This window comes from Phaethon aethereus (assembly GCF_964289735.1).
Source record: "Phaethon aethereus genome assembly, chromosome: Z".
NCBI lineage: Eukaryota > Metazoa > Chordata > Aves > Phaethontiformes > Phaethontidae > Phaethon > Phaethon aethereus.
Window position 1 is genome coordinate 69,453,895 of NC_138577.1, and position 13,325 is coordinate 69,467,219.

The window sequence follows — 13,325 nt, forward strand, 5'->3', positions numbered from 1 at the left end:
CTCTTACCAATACTGTTCAGTAATTCCTTGTTTTGAGTCTCTCTTTGTAGGACTTACTGTATCATGGGTGTGCCTCTGTTTTGTTTTGTTTTGTTTTTCTTCAAGGAAATAGGCCAATATACTTTATTTGTTTCATAAAAACACACAACAAGAACAATTTGAGTACTGTAACGCATTCTGAGAGATTGTACTTTAAAAAGCATGCATGCCTGTATGTTGGAGAGGAGACCCGAGGCAGAACAGCCTGTGTGTCAATCCAAAAATCAGCTTGTGAAATTCGATGAAATTTCACAAGCTCGTTTGGAAAATTAAAACAGCAATATGCACAGATCACAGGGCTGAGCAGTTAGATTCTTCAGATCCGTCACCAGGCCCCAGCTCTGGGCTGTTGTGCAAGAAGAGAAGCAATACAACTAATACTAGGAAATCCCTCTATCCTGAGCTCTCAGTGTATTGACTAATGGACCATTTGTATACGCCTCCAATTTGGGAAGTACGGGGAGACTTGGACAGCAAAACTTGCAAGTGAAAGTCTGCAAGCCAAAACTGAGGTGCTGACTTAAGTCTTTCTAACATTGCTTTTTGTGTGTGTATGCAGGTGTAATACACATTTATATGGGTATTCTCTTCTAACAATGGAGAGTTAATATATGTGCACTAAGCTTATTTTATTTCTTATTTTCCCCAGCAGATTTATTTGGAAAAATCTTCTCCTCTCCAGGAACCTTCCATGTCTCTCCAGGTTGAATTTCATTGTGTCCTGCTAAATGTGATATTGAAAAATCTAGAATAAATCTATAGGTTACATAAAAGTGAGGTCCATTAAAGGATAGCTGACTGCAGCTGTACTCCCAGTTTTTGCATCTAAATAGCTGAAAAGAAAAAATTACTTTCTAGCTTAAAAGTTCTTTATTTAAACATGTATTTTTTATTATCTTCCATTGATATCTATCATGTGTTATACTGGCTAGGAGCTCTAGTTCAAAAGGGCTTTGTAGATTCTAGTGTTGGTGAGGCAAACACCAATGCACAGACTTAAGCTGCAGCACTTCAGCAGCTTCAGTGACACGTAAGTACATAATGGCCCACAGTTAGATACGTGGATCTGTATGAGTGAAGTGTACCTAAATAAAACGGTACCAAAAGCATTTCTAGGACACTGAGCTGTAATAGGACAGGAAAGGGAAAGAATAAAAATGAGGAAAGGAAATTCCAGCTAGGAACCATGTGTATAAACCTCTTTTTTTGTATAAAAGTACCACAGAAATTTTAATGTCAAGAAAAAGGAGATGGATCCTCAGACTCTTTCAGGTCTCCTCCAAAAGATTCTGCCCATACAGCCACCTGGATCTCTCTTACTACTTCAGAGGGCTAGTCTGTCTGGAACTTACCTTCTTCATATTTCCACTTTAACAGCAGTTTTGTTTTTGTTACAGGGTGAAGGGATAGGTATTTTTACTTCTCCTTGGCTGAATACCCAATACAGCTGACAGCCAGCATGGAGAGATGACTTCAGATCACATATCCCTTTTAAAATACTTTTGAGCAATTTCTTGAGATGCCTGTGGTGTTGGCCAGCAGTGAAGAAGGATTACACTACTCCTATGAATTGCCCTTATGTTTTAATAATTAAAAGAAAAATATTTTAGCAAAACTCCTGTGCAGAATTGGAAGATAACTATAGCTTTGAAATTATATATTTCTTTGGAACATAATAGGGACCAGAATGTTAAGCATGTTCTGTAATTTTATGATCACAATTGGCATGGAGCAAATGATGCTTTTTAGTCATTTATCTTATAATCATGGAAATCAAGTGCCTGGATGGCTAAATGCAATCATCTGTACTTAGGACTGTCTGCGCATCAGCTGATCACAGGCACAAAGTCAGAGGCCTACTCAAACACTTTGTGTTTCTCTCAGATGACTGCTTTTTAACAAATGTATCCTTGACAAAAGAAAGAAAACAACTATTATCTTCACTTATATCTAGGGAAAATGAAAATATCACATATCAAAATATATCATATATCACTTTAGTAACATTATGTATTTGGAATAAAAGTGTTCTTCGGAATAGGTTTATAGTCATCAACTCAATTTATTCAGACAAAATGAAGGATAATCAGAAAACTAATGAGATTAAGATTATGGAAAATAATCATATATTTTTTATGTAACGGGAACTGATAAATACTGATGAATTATTCAGTACTTCTGATAATTTTAAGACCTACAATGGTCTTATGATACAGCAGTGGTTAACATCCCTCTGGCATATTCTAGACCTACAATAATTCAAACCTCCCGAAAAAAAGATTCTGGAAAAATGTCTACATCATTTCTGTTTTGGGACAGGCTGCAGACTTTGGCTCCATCATCAGATGGCTTTTGTAACAGAAAGAATAACTAACAAAGACCATTTAAATCATTAAATGGACTACAAATGGAAGGATTAGCATGGTGAAGTGTACTGGCTCTACAGCTAAGCCTAGCCCCATCACTCAATATTAATTAAATAAGCTGCCTTTCTCAGCATCCCTTCACAGTAGAGGAGTAGAAGTGAGTGAAAGCAGTACATTGTCCTTGCAAAAATGACATTAGACAGGAAGGTAAACATCCTTAGGTGCGAAAAAGGTGTATTGTTAGGCATTTGTGTATCTGAATGTCACACACTCCTCCCCAGTGCACTCTCCAGCACTACACCACTGCCGAGTGGTACACAGAACACCTTCTAGGACTTCAGTCATGCTGTAGTTCTGGCTCCCCGAAGCCCTCCTAGACTTTCTGGAGCTCAGAAGCAAGAAACCCTCGGTATTCCCCATCCTCTGCCTCCTACCTGTGCAGTCCATGCTACCACAGCATCCGTGTTGGAATGAAATTACAGCCCTGTGAAGCTCTTAGGACCTACTATGTGCACCCCGGACTGCATCACCATCTCCTTCCTGTCACATGGTGACTGTGCCAGGTACAGTTGATACCCAATCTGCCATGTACCCATGACTTATGCATGGCATGGAGAGGCCTGCCAACAACCATGGCTGCTTCTTGCGTAATCCCGTGCTTAAAGAAGCCCTTGCTAGGAGGTATGCTGACCAGGCTACAGGTTGACTTTAAGATCTCCTCTTCCATCACATGAACTTATGTAGTCCCTCTCTCAATGGAAAAATATAATACTGTTGAGATGCCTTTGGAGTCAAGCCATGACTGTGGTTTGATGACCTTTAACATAGGAACTTTGCTATGAACTCCCTTTTGCTGCCCATTCCAGACATTTATTGAAGAAAAATATGGTGCGCACGTCTAATGCCTGGGGAAACAATGGATGGACTGACTCCTTTAGAAAATGATTCCATAACAGGTCTTCCTTGTAAAAATATTATTCTTGTAGTTCTGCCAAGACCAGTGTTTACATGGATTATCTCTCATGTAAGTAATGGTTAAATAAATTACAGCTTCGGAGGATAGCGCCAACTACGCATTTGAATTTCTCAGTGTTTTTTTCTTCCTAATACAGTTGGGTGAGACAGTCTGGCATCCCTTCAGCCTCAACATTACCTCATGTTTGCAAGATGTTTATGGATTATTAAAAAAAAAGATAATTGACATTACATGTAAACTTTCTTTGGCATTCAGCTAATTAAGGAAAAAATTTGGCAGCAATTTATATATCACCTTTTTAAATTTCATGGGTGGCTGATTGTAGCTGGTGTTTATTAACTGGTAGAGCTTCCTTCCTGCTCTCAAAATAATCTAGCTAAAGTGTGCCAGATCTGTTCCTGGTAGTAGACAGCACAGCTCACTGAAAAAAAACAAAGCTTTGCTGGATTTAGTTTGTATAAATATCTTTAGAGATGAGGACAAAATTAGGGTAATCAACTGAAGTAAGTTCACATGAAACCTTCTCTTCCAAATTTTTTCTTCCCAGTAGCAAATACACCTTTCTCAAATCCAGTTCTGATCTGGCTCCCAGCCTCCCTATATTCAGTGCTAGTTTTACAGGCCAAACTTGCTACGGAAAGCAGGACACGATCAATCAGTATATCCAGCAGGATCCTAACTTGCACTGGTAACATCTGCACAGCAGGTGAGTGGAGAAAAGGCAAAGGAGACCTTTGCACAGCATGAAAACAAGGGTGTCTGTGTGCCTATGCAAACAGCAGGACAAAGGGTAGACTTCCAACTCCATAGCCTTCCAAACCTGTCCTCTCTTTTTCCTTCCCCCTCCAGTAGATTCATGCTTGGACAGGATCAGTTAACAGCAGATATACACCACAGTAATTGTGTGGCATTGGATGAGGTAACCATACTTGTACAGGAAAGAAAAAGATAATTTTATTAGTGGTTACATTTTGCTTGTTCTCTCTTAACAGGTAAGAGAAAAACAAGCATTAGCAGAAAAATAGTGGTTTTTTCTGCATTTATCCTTAACGTCTGTTGAAGAAACTGCATGATAAACTGGCCCATCTGCCACAGAGATTAGAGAAGAATAAGCTATCACTACTCCTTGCATAGCAGATCCTGGAGAAGGTCTTTTGAAGAGCAGTTATTGCAAGGTCTGCCTAGGAAAAACAGACTTTGTGGGAAGACAATGTGGTGCGATTAAGTGGTATGTTTCCCCAGACAGTAGCAAAGCAGTGAAATGCTGTACTTCTGTGGTTTCTCATCATTAGATTTATAGATAAGTTAGGTGTGGAACAGGATTGATTTACCATATTTTTATATGTAATTCTCAATAAAACTGGCTAGAACTAGACAGATGATGTTCAAGTTTCACCACACTTCACTGCCAATATACTGAATTGCTAAATTGTAATAATTTGCCAAAATTTTTTGAGATTAGTCTCTTCTGGAAAGAGAATGTGAACTATCCCAAAATGTTTGATGATTTTCTGATGTGTGCTAGGAGTCCTCTAGGGATCATGACAGATGATCTCCCCCAATGTTGTTGGGATTGACAGGTTGGCCTACTATGCCAGCTAATCTTCTCCTAGCCATTAATTAAAGCTTAAAAAAATCCCCAGACTTAAGACGGAAAATGCTGAAAAAAAATATACAGATCAAGTGGGAAAAGATTTTGCTATATTTGAACTAATTAAGCACACCTGTAATTAAAAGCCACAAAATGATAACATGCTTTAAATTGAAATTTTTGTATAAGCATCTAAATAATCTATTTGAAAAAGTACATGAAAGACATACCTGGCCATAGCAACCTGCATAATGAATAAGGCTTGGGTGGTCTTTTGAGCAACTTAATTCTGCAATAGCTTCTGTTTCGCTCACCATCCATCGAACGCACTCCAGCTGACCATTCTAAACAAATAAAAAAAAAATTAAATTCCACCTGTTTCAGTTCTAAAGGCATCTACTAAATAGGGAAAAGCTTATCATAATTATAAAAATGTTATTAAATTCCAGTTTGAAAATGCATTCTTTCATCTGGTCTTATGTAATGTACTTGTTTATCTTGCTGTCCTGGATCAACCTATAGCTTGGCTATTGATTATAGCGAAAGGGGCAATGTGAAAGTGGCAGTAAACCAGTATTGGATACACAGTCTGGTCCCTCTCAGATTGTTCAGAGAAAAACCATGGTTCTTTTTCCATCACTTGTACAGCAAGGCTCAATGACTAAACAAGATCACTTGCTGGTGCAGAGTGAACAGCCTCCCTACAAACTCAAGTCTTCATTGATCACTAATTACATGCATGCTTCCCACATGTGTGTAGTATATGAACACCTAATCCTCATGGATTAGGACCTATCTGCAATAGATACTGCACAAACACAAACAAGGAGATTATTCTTGCCTGAACACCTTTTACAGCCTAGTCTCAATGTTCCCAAGCTGCTATGCACACTCCTAGTAATTTGCAAGTTACTATGAAGTGGGATGTACATGCTGTGGGAACAGATGAACATTTTCTTCAGATCATGCTTGTCGCCCAATGGAAAGGCAAGAGTTTTTAGCAGCTTCTCTTGCTGCAGCTCCTTTTCAGCGATGGTACCTTGGCAAATGCAGTTTGGCATGACCTACATTCCAGCCTGCTCTTACTTGATTTTTCAAGTCTCATGTTCAGAAAGGCTATTATATTCTTTATAGCTGAAACAAGTATTTCAGTTTCTTAGTCAAAACCTCACAGAGTCAAAATACATAACATAAAAAGCTGTTTGTGTGGACAAAATGGAAAAAACTATCATCAGAAGGAAAGAAACACCCATTTCAAGCTTCAGTTTTATTTTTATAAAAAGAAGAAATATTAACTCATTTAAAATTATATGGGAGAAAGAAAAATTGGTATAAAATTAATTTGATATTTGTCTTATTCCTTCTATATGTAATGTATGTATATAAACACAAAAATGCACACCATTTTCCATTACGTACTTTCCTCTATTTGTCTCAATTTCAGTAACGAAGTAAAACAATGAAACTACTTGTATTCTTTTTAACACGCTAAAAAAATTTTCCTCATCATATTTGGGTTCAAATATTAATAAGCATGACTAACTAATATTATTTTTTGTTTTCCTTTGTATCACAACTGCATAAAATACTTCTATATTTTTAAAATTAAGGTAAAGGATTAATAACAACAAGTACCTGCTAAATAAGATAGTTTTGCTAATGTGGAAAGGATTTCTCCGCAGTTAGTTAAAATAAACAATCAATATGACAGTGTGACTGGTGACAACATACTGCTCCATTTTCACTCTCTACCTCATAGCTCAGGGTCAGAAAGAGGTCTTCAATCAAAAGAATTAGTTTTAATTAATTCATCCCTTACTGAGAGGTGTCATGCATCATCACTAAATTGTTAAAATTCTCTTCCATGGAAATCTATATTCCTTCATGCAAGTTTTTTTCCGTTCTGATAGTTATCATTCTTGTGTAACACAGGTGCACGCCCACATGGTAAACATTATGGGAGTTACAGTGGTATATAGTAAGAGCAAGAAGAATAAAGTCCATTCCACCAGTGTGCAAAAACACTTTGGGACTAAGCATCAAGAGGTACAAAGTTTAGTTATGCCAGATTACTTTAAGGCTCTCACAAAACTTTGCAACGATGCAGGACAAGTCCAGCCATGCAGACTTGTTCTAATCCGTCATTAGAAACACTTGGGCCTGAGCACACTCACTTATATGAAGAACTCCATTTATACACTTTTCTGTGAATGCCAAAGGATGCCCAAGTATTATAGAAACTAAAGGAATCTATTATTAAAAAAGCCAACCTTTCTGCAGAAAAAACCACAAGGTTTTATTGGCTTATAAAGACATTATATACCTAGGTTGAAAAAAAAAAAGAAAATTATTTCCAACTAAAATTGTAAGATTTCAAATTGGCAAACTGTATCTATTCAGCCCGGACATAGGCCAAGATACTGAAGTTAAATACCTTACTTTTATAACAGCATTTCATTAGCACAACTAGGTATCAGTTTCATTTTACATTTATATGACTTGTCCCAGAAAAATTAAAAAAACCTTCTCATGAAACCGGCACCAGGGCCCTAGGTCATTGAAATGATGTCTCAAAGATGCAAAACTGCAGGTTGGAATCCACCAATCCTCTGTTAGTTTCTAAAGTTTTTCCAAGAAGCAAATAACAATAGAACTGTGGATGAAACAGAAACTCTTGTATTACATTTCACCCCTTTCCTTGTTTCTTCTTAAGGTACCTAGTGGCTAAAAGGAATAGCATTCAACTATTCAGTCTAGTCTCGCTTACTAAAGAAAAAGAATCAGTACGGTTAAATTATCAGCCTTCCTGTACACCACTGTATTTTATTTTAGTGCAGCAACACCAATAATTTTCACATTTTCCTACATAACAGGTTTTCCTGTAAGCTTTGACATAAATTTTTGCAGTTTATGACACGTTGTTCTGTAACATGCACATTTTAACTTTGATGCGATTGTTCAAGACAACCAAGAATTTTCAACTCCAGATGTGGATCAGAGGTTTTTCATGCTTTGTAAACATGTTCTCAGACTTATCTTAAAAGATTATACCCGCATTTGTTAAAAACCAAGAAACTGTTATGCTCTCTAAACACAAAACTGAGTCCAAGTTAAAAGAAAGTTCCTCAAAATAATAAAAAAAAATTTAATCAGTTATTTGATTTAAAAATCAATGTATATGCATTGACAACAACTTATAAAATGTCAGTATTATACAGCTGATATTGTATCCTGCATAGTAATCCACTTTTATTTGCTTACGTGGTACCAGCCAACAGTTCTTTTTGCTCTCACTTAACACAATGCTTGAAAAATAACATCCTGCTGGATGTATTACTTGCTGCCATCACAGAAAGAAACTATATGACCTTCATGTCACATTACAGTAGAGACAGACACTGTTACCTTTATAGCTAATCCAGCTGGAGTTAGCTGCTCAACGTTTCGTTCATTCAAGCAGTCTTCACCCATCAAAGAAGTGAGATGCTGCAGGCATTCTGCATGTCCCTTTGATGCTGCTACATGCAACAGATTGTTGTCACATTCATCATGGATCTTATCCAGATTATCTGCTGCTAAATGCGGCTGTTAAAAAAGGTATGTATGCTAGTTACAACTAAGGATAAAAAGACACACTGAACATTAAGCCTCACAGCCCAAGACACAAGACAAATACAAAGACGTTTCTCCATAGGCATGTTCTTTTGTAACTCAAAACCAGGAGCGTTTCACTGCACTATACAGAACCTGGCTACTATTAGCCAAACAGATAAAGGTGGGATGCTCACTGGCTTGATTCACTGTGTAGCTTCTCGCCTTCTCTTGCAATTGTCATACAACAGCGCCGGATCTTGAGTAGCTTTAAGTCTTTGTACTACTTTGATCAATGAAGTATCTGCAAAAATACCCAGATTTTCATGATTTCTGTCTATTTTGCCTTTGTTTTCTCTCCTTTTTTTTTTCATTACGCTGATAATTGAACAGAAAACATCCATGTCTCCTAAAAAAAGTTCCTGATTAATTTTGCTCATCGCGAAAGCAGCAGCTTGTGTTAAACACAATCTAAAATGTAGTTAAAACACACGACAGAAGACTTTTATTTAATAGCTTGTTTTTATGAAAAAAATTGTTGGAATATTTACCCAAAGTACTATACAACCATGAACTAATACATTATTTCTGCCCAAATGAGACAAAACAAAAGTTGAGAAACTCCAGAAGGAGAGGGGAAGAAGGAAGACAGAGTTATGGAGTAGCAATGATAAGTTCCTAGAGTTGTGCAGACTTGCCAGAGTACTGTTTGATGATTCAGAGGTTTCGACCTGTTTGGAAAAACTATGCTTTTTCTTTCCATCTACCTATTTATGATGACCTGCTTTTTTCCCCTCAATTCCTATTTCAGGGCTAATTTAATTTGCTTTTATTTTTTACCAAGCAATCTAATATTCTCTCTGCCTCTGTCTAGTCTTTGAATATCTGCCTTTGTTCTTGCTGCTATGTTAATAGCATGCCTTTGTGCTTGAGCTAGACTGGTAAACAGAGAAGCTAAACAAAAATCTAACAAAACCATTTCTTACACATACACTGTGCCTCCACCACCCGTTCTGAGTGGAGATCACATGCTCTGCATCACTGTGTTAACTTGCATCTAGTTACTTTGGAAACCATCATTGATAGTGGCTGATCACAGTGCTAGAATTTACTAAAAAACTTCATATGGGTCAGAGGCCAACGAGGCTTTACAGAAAACTCCTGCCTGAGAATGCTGCTGCAACAAGACAGCATAAACACTCCTGAATAATAATCAGAATAAAACAGAAGCCCCTCTGTTCCCATCACCAGCCTCTAAATAACAACTGAGGTAAACCAGCAATCATTGAACAAAGTGACTCACAAAAGTTGTGAAAGGCAAAACTCAATTAAGATTTAAATCCAATATTTAAGTGATCTCAATAGCTAAAATGCCTGTCTTCTACATGATTTCACTGTATTGCATAAACTAGCAATCTTGGCCACATTTACATAAAACTAGGATTTTGGGTTTGCTACATATTTGATTTAAAGATTAAAACTTTCCATTTGGAAGTCCATAGGCTCAATTTCTAAGGAGTGTAAAAGATAAAAAGGGCAGCGGTTCAAAATAACGCACTTCTTCAGCTTTGCTGGCTTAATAAACCACATCACAGATCACCTTTATTCTATGTGTTTTATGAAAAAGATGATACTTACCAGTAAAGAGATTTGGCCTTCCTTCACAATGTTTAAGATGCTTTTAATTTTTTTCACCTCTTCACTCCTCTCTTCTTGGCCCCCTGCACTGCTCCAGTTCATACTCAGTTCCTCTAGCTGCTTGCTTTCTGCCACTGCTGTCTGCAGGTGGAAAGTCCTCAGGTGGCAGTTTGGCATAGTCTTCTCAGTTTTGTGAGCATGAGGATCAACAAATGTCCTGCTGAGGAAGCCCTTGCCCTGGGCTTCAGATTCATGGACTGAGCTACACTTAACTACAGGCTGGGAAAGCTCCAATTCTTCTGTTAAATGCTTGTGCTGGTCAAGGACAATGGGCTGCATTTTTCTCAGCTGAGAGCCTTTCACAGGAGACAGCACACAGAACTGCGTCCCACTGGCAGGAGAGCTCTCTGTGCTCCCTGCAGAGCAGGTCTGACCACTAAGACCATTCACTGTTGAACATACACCCAAAAGTTTTTTCTCAGGAGCTACCTTTGTAAAAGGAACAAGTTGCTGGCTTGATTTAATATAAGGCACATCCAAAATTTCATCCATATCCAGGTCATAGTGCTCCAGCTCCCCAAGCAAAACAGCAGTCTCGATGTTTTTGCTTTTGAGGCTCTCTCCTTCTCCTGGACTCTGGTCATCATTTGGAGGTGCAGACTGAGAATCACTGCCTTTCTGGTATTCTCCCTTATGGTTCTTCTGGTCATCACTTTCATTGTTCTCAGAGCTTTCTGGCTGGTGCTTTAATGGGGAAACCCTCTTCACTGGTCTGAATTTATTGCACACATCTGCAATTCCTGTTGGTTTCTGTGCATTTCCGATAAGAGTTGAGACTCCACAGTTCCAGCTGCTGCTGGAAACTAGAGAAATAGAGGAATGTGATTTAGAAGTGATTACTACCAGACATGTGACATGATATAGCATGCTTTAAAGATATACCTGGCCAAGCACCAGAAGCAAGAATTACATGATAACATACCACATTCATATCTAAGCAGATTTAATGGCATCTCTATTAAAACAGCTGAAGAATTTGACACTCCAGAAAAGAAACTTTCTTCAAACAGGACATACATTGTAATCAATTACAAATAAAGTAGTTTCAATCAATTAATGGCCATCGATAGGATCCTAGTGGCATTTACAATGGTCCTGTCCAATTATGTTAGTTTGCACTCTGCTTTTTTTTATTGCACGGAGATGCATCATAAGAATAGGATGATTTTCTGGGAGGTCAACAAAAAGGTTAGTCAAAATTTTTTGTTGGATTTGTTTTAACAACAGTAAAAAATTTTTTTTTTAAGGCCTGTTATCTCTGAGAAATGTATTTTTCACACAAGAACTGGAAATTCATATGAACAATGACAGAGAGCTGGGACTGTTCAGCCTGGAGAAGAGAAAGGTCAAGAGGAATCTTATCCTTGTGTATAATTACATGATGGCAAACCATGAGGAAGAGGGAGTGAGGCCCTTCTCCATGATGCCCTCTGACAGGACAAGAGGCAATGGGCACAAAGTGAAACACATGAAATTCCATCTGAACACAAGAAAACACTTTTTTACTGTGAGGCTGATCAAACACTGGCACAGGCTGCCCAGAGACAGTCTCCATCTGTGGACATACTCAGAATCTGACTTGACACAGTTCTGGGCTTAACCTGCTCTAGCTGACTCTGCTTAAGCAGGGCTGTTAGACTAGACGGTCTCAAGCGGTCCTGGCCAACCTAAACGATTTTCTGATTCTCTGATCTGAAAATTAAGCCTACTTATTCAGGTATGATGTTTCCTTTTCCACTTCTCCTCTGTATGTTGAGCTTCTCTGTCAAACTTTCCATCCCTTATACATATATAACCTGTATATATTTACACACACATATATATCTCTGGACCTTCCAGACCATTATTTCAGTGCACTGCAGGATATGGAGTTTGCCAATGAATCTGAGTTGCAGAGAAGAAAGGGAGCTCAAGGCACCTGAACTCTTAATCCTACTGACCTTGAACTCAATCCTACTGAACTTGCACTCTTTCACACAGTCCCAGCTGGTGATATTTATGATCTCTGTAATCAGTTGAACTCTGTCAAAGAGTTTTCCTTATTTTGTTATTTTCAGTTGAAGGACATCACTAAAACCAGTAAAGCCTCTAGGCAGTTTCTATGTCCCTTTGAATGTACACTAAGAGTTAATGCATTCTGAAAGTCAAGAATACTCTTTAAACAAAGCAGATTTATTACACGTGCTAACTGCATATCAGTGGGATCTAATTTGTGGTCAAAACACACAATTTGCCATGAACACCTTCCTAAGGAAACAGATATATACACTTTCAGTGCAACATTAACGTCTGAAATGAAAGATTAGTATGGCTTAGTAGTTATGGATGTCTGAAAATTACCTAAATACTTTTGGAAGTGCTTAAGAATACATTTCCAAAGAAGAAATAAAAATAATAATAATCAAAAGGCATGTAACTTAGTGGGCCAACACAAAGAATGCACTGTACTGACTTATTTATGTATTGTATAAGATTCTAGGTTCAAAGGCCTACACTTTTATGTTGGTTTTATTTACATGTGAAATTTTTTCCAAGTGATACAGGGAAATGGATACCATATGTTTCCCAGCTGTTTTCTTCTGACAGGAACTATTAAGCACTCAGTATGGAAATGAATTCTGTCTGAGTTTTATGAAAACATGCTTTCAACACAGGGGTCTAGACAGAGGAAAAGGCATCATCATTTTGTTTGTCGTCACTTTATTTAAGCTTACATTTATTTTTTTGCTTGGCTTTCTCCACTTTCTAACCTTAATAAGATGCATTTACATAAACCACTGATGACAAAATTGTAAAATTGGACACTGTGAAGAAGCAATGACCTTTGTTACAAATCCTTCTAGGATCATTGTAAAGTCATGTATTTCTCCTTTCTTTCATTACAGTTGAAGCAGAGTAAGGTAATTCCATTTTTTCATTGTGTTTCTTCCCAACATCTCTCTACAAACACTGTTTTTCCAGAAAACAAACTGAAACACCGAGAACAGTTAGCAATATTTTTACTGACTTACTAACATATTCCTCACTTAATTGGGATGATTGATTTGCACTGCATTTAACAAAG

At 37.6% G+C, this 13,325-nt stretch overlaps 1 protein-coding gene across 1 annotated transcript in view; it reads right to left on the reverse strand.

The window, feature by feature from the left end:
- The window catches only part of SNCAIP (synuclein alpha interacting protein), a gene marked incomplete at both ends in the record, with an annotated part of 60,702 nt that overhangs the window by 22,651 nt on the left and 24,726 nt on the right, over positions 1 to 13,325 (reverse strand). The window contains 3 exons of the mRNA XM_082013659.1: positions 5,203 to 5,316; positions 8,378 to 8,557; positions 10,202 to 11,064. Of these exons, the coding sequence (XP_081869785.1) occupies positions 5,203 to 5,316; positions 8,378 to 8,557; positions 10,202 to 11,064 (1,157 nt within the window). The remainder of the gene's footprint in view (positions 1 to 5,202; positions 5,317 to 8,377; positions 8,558 to 10,201; positions 11,065 to 13,325) is intronic.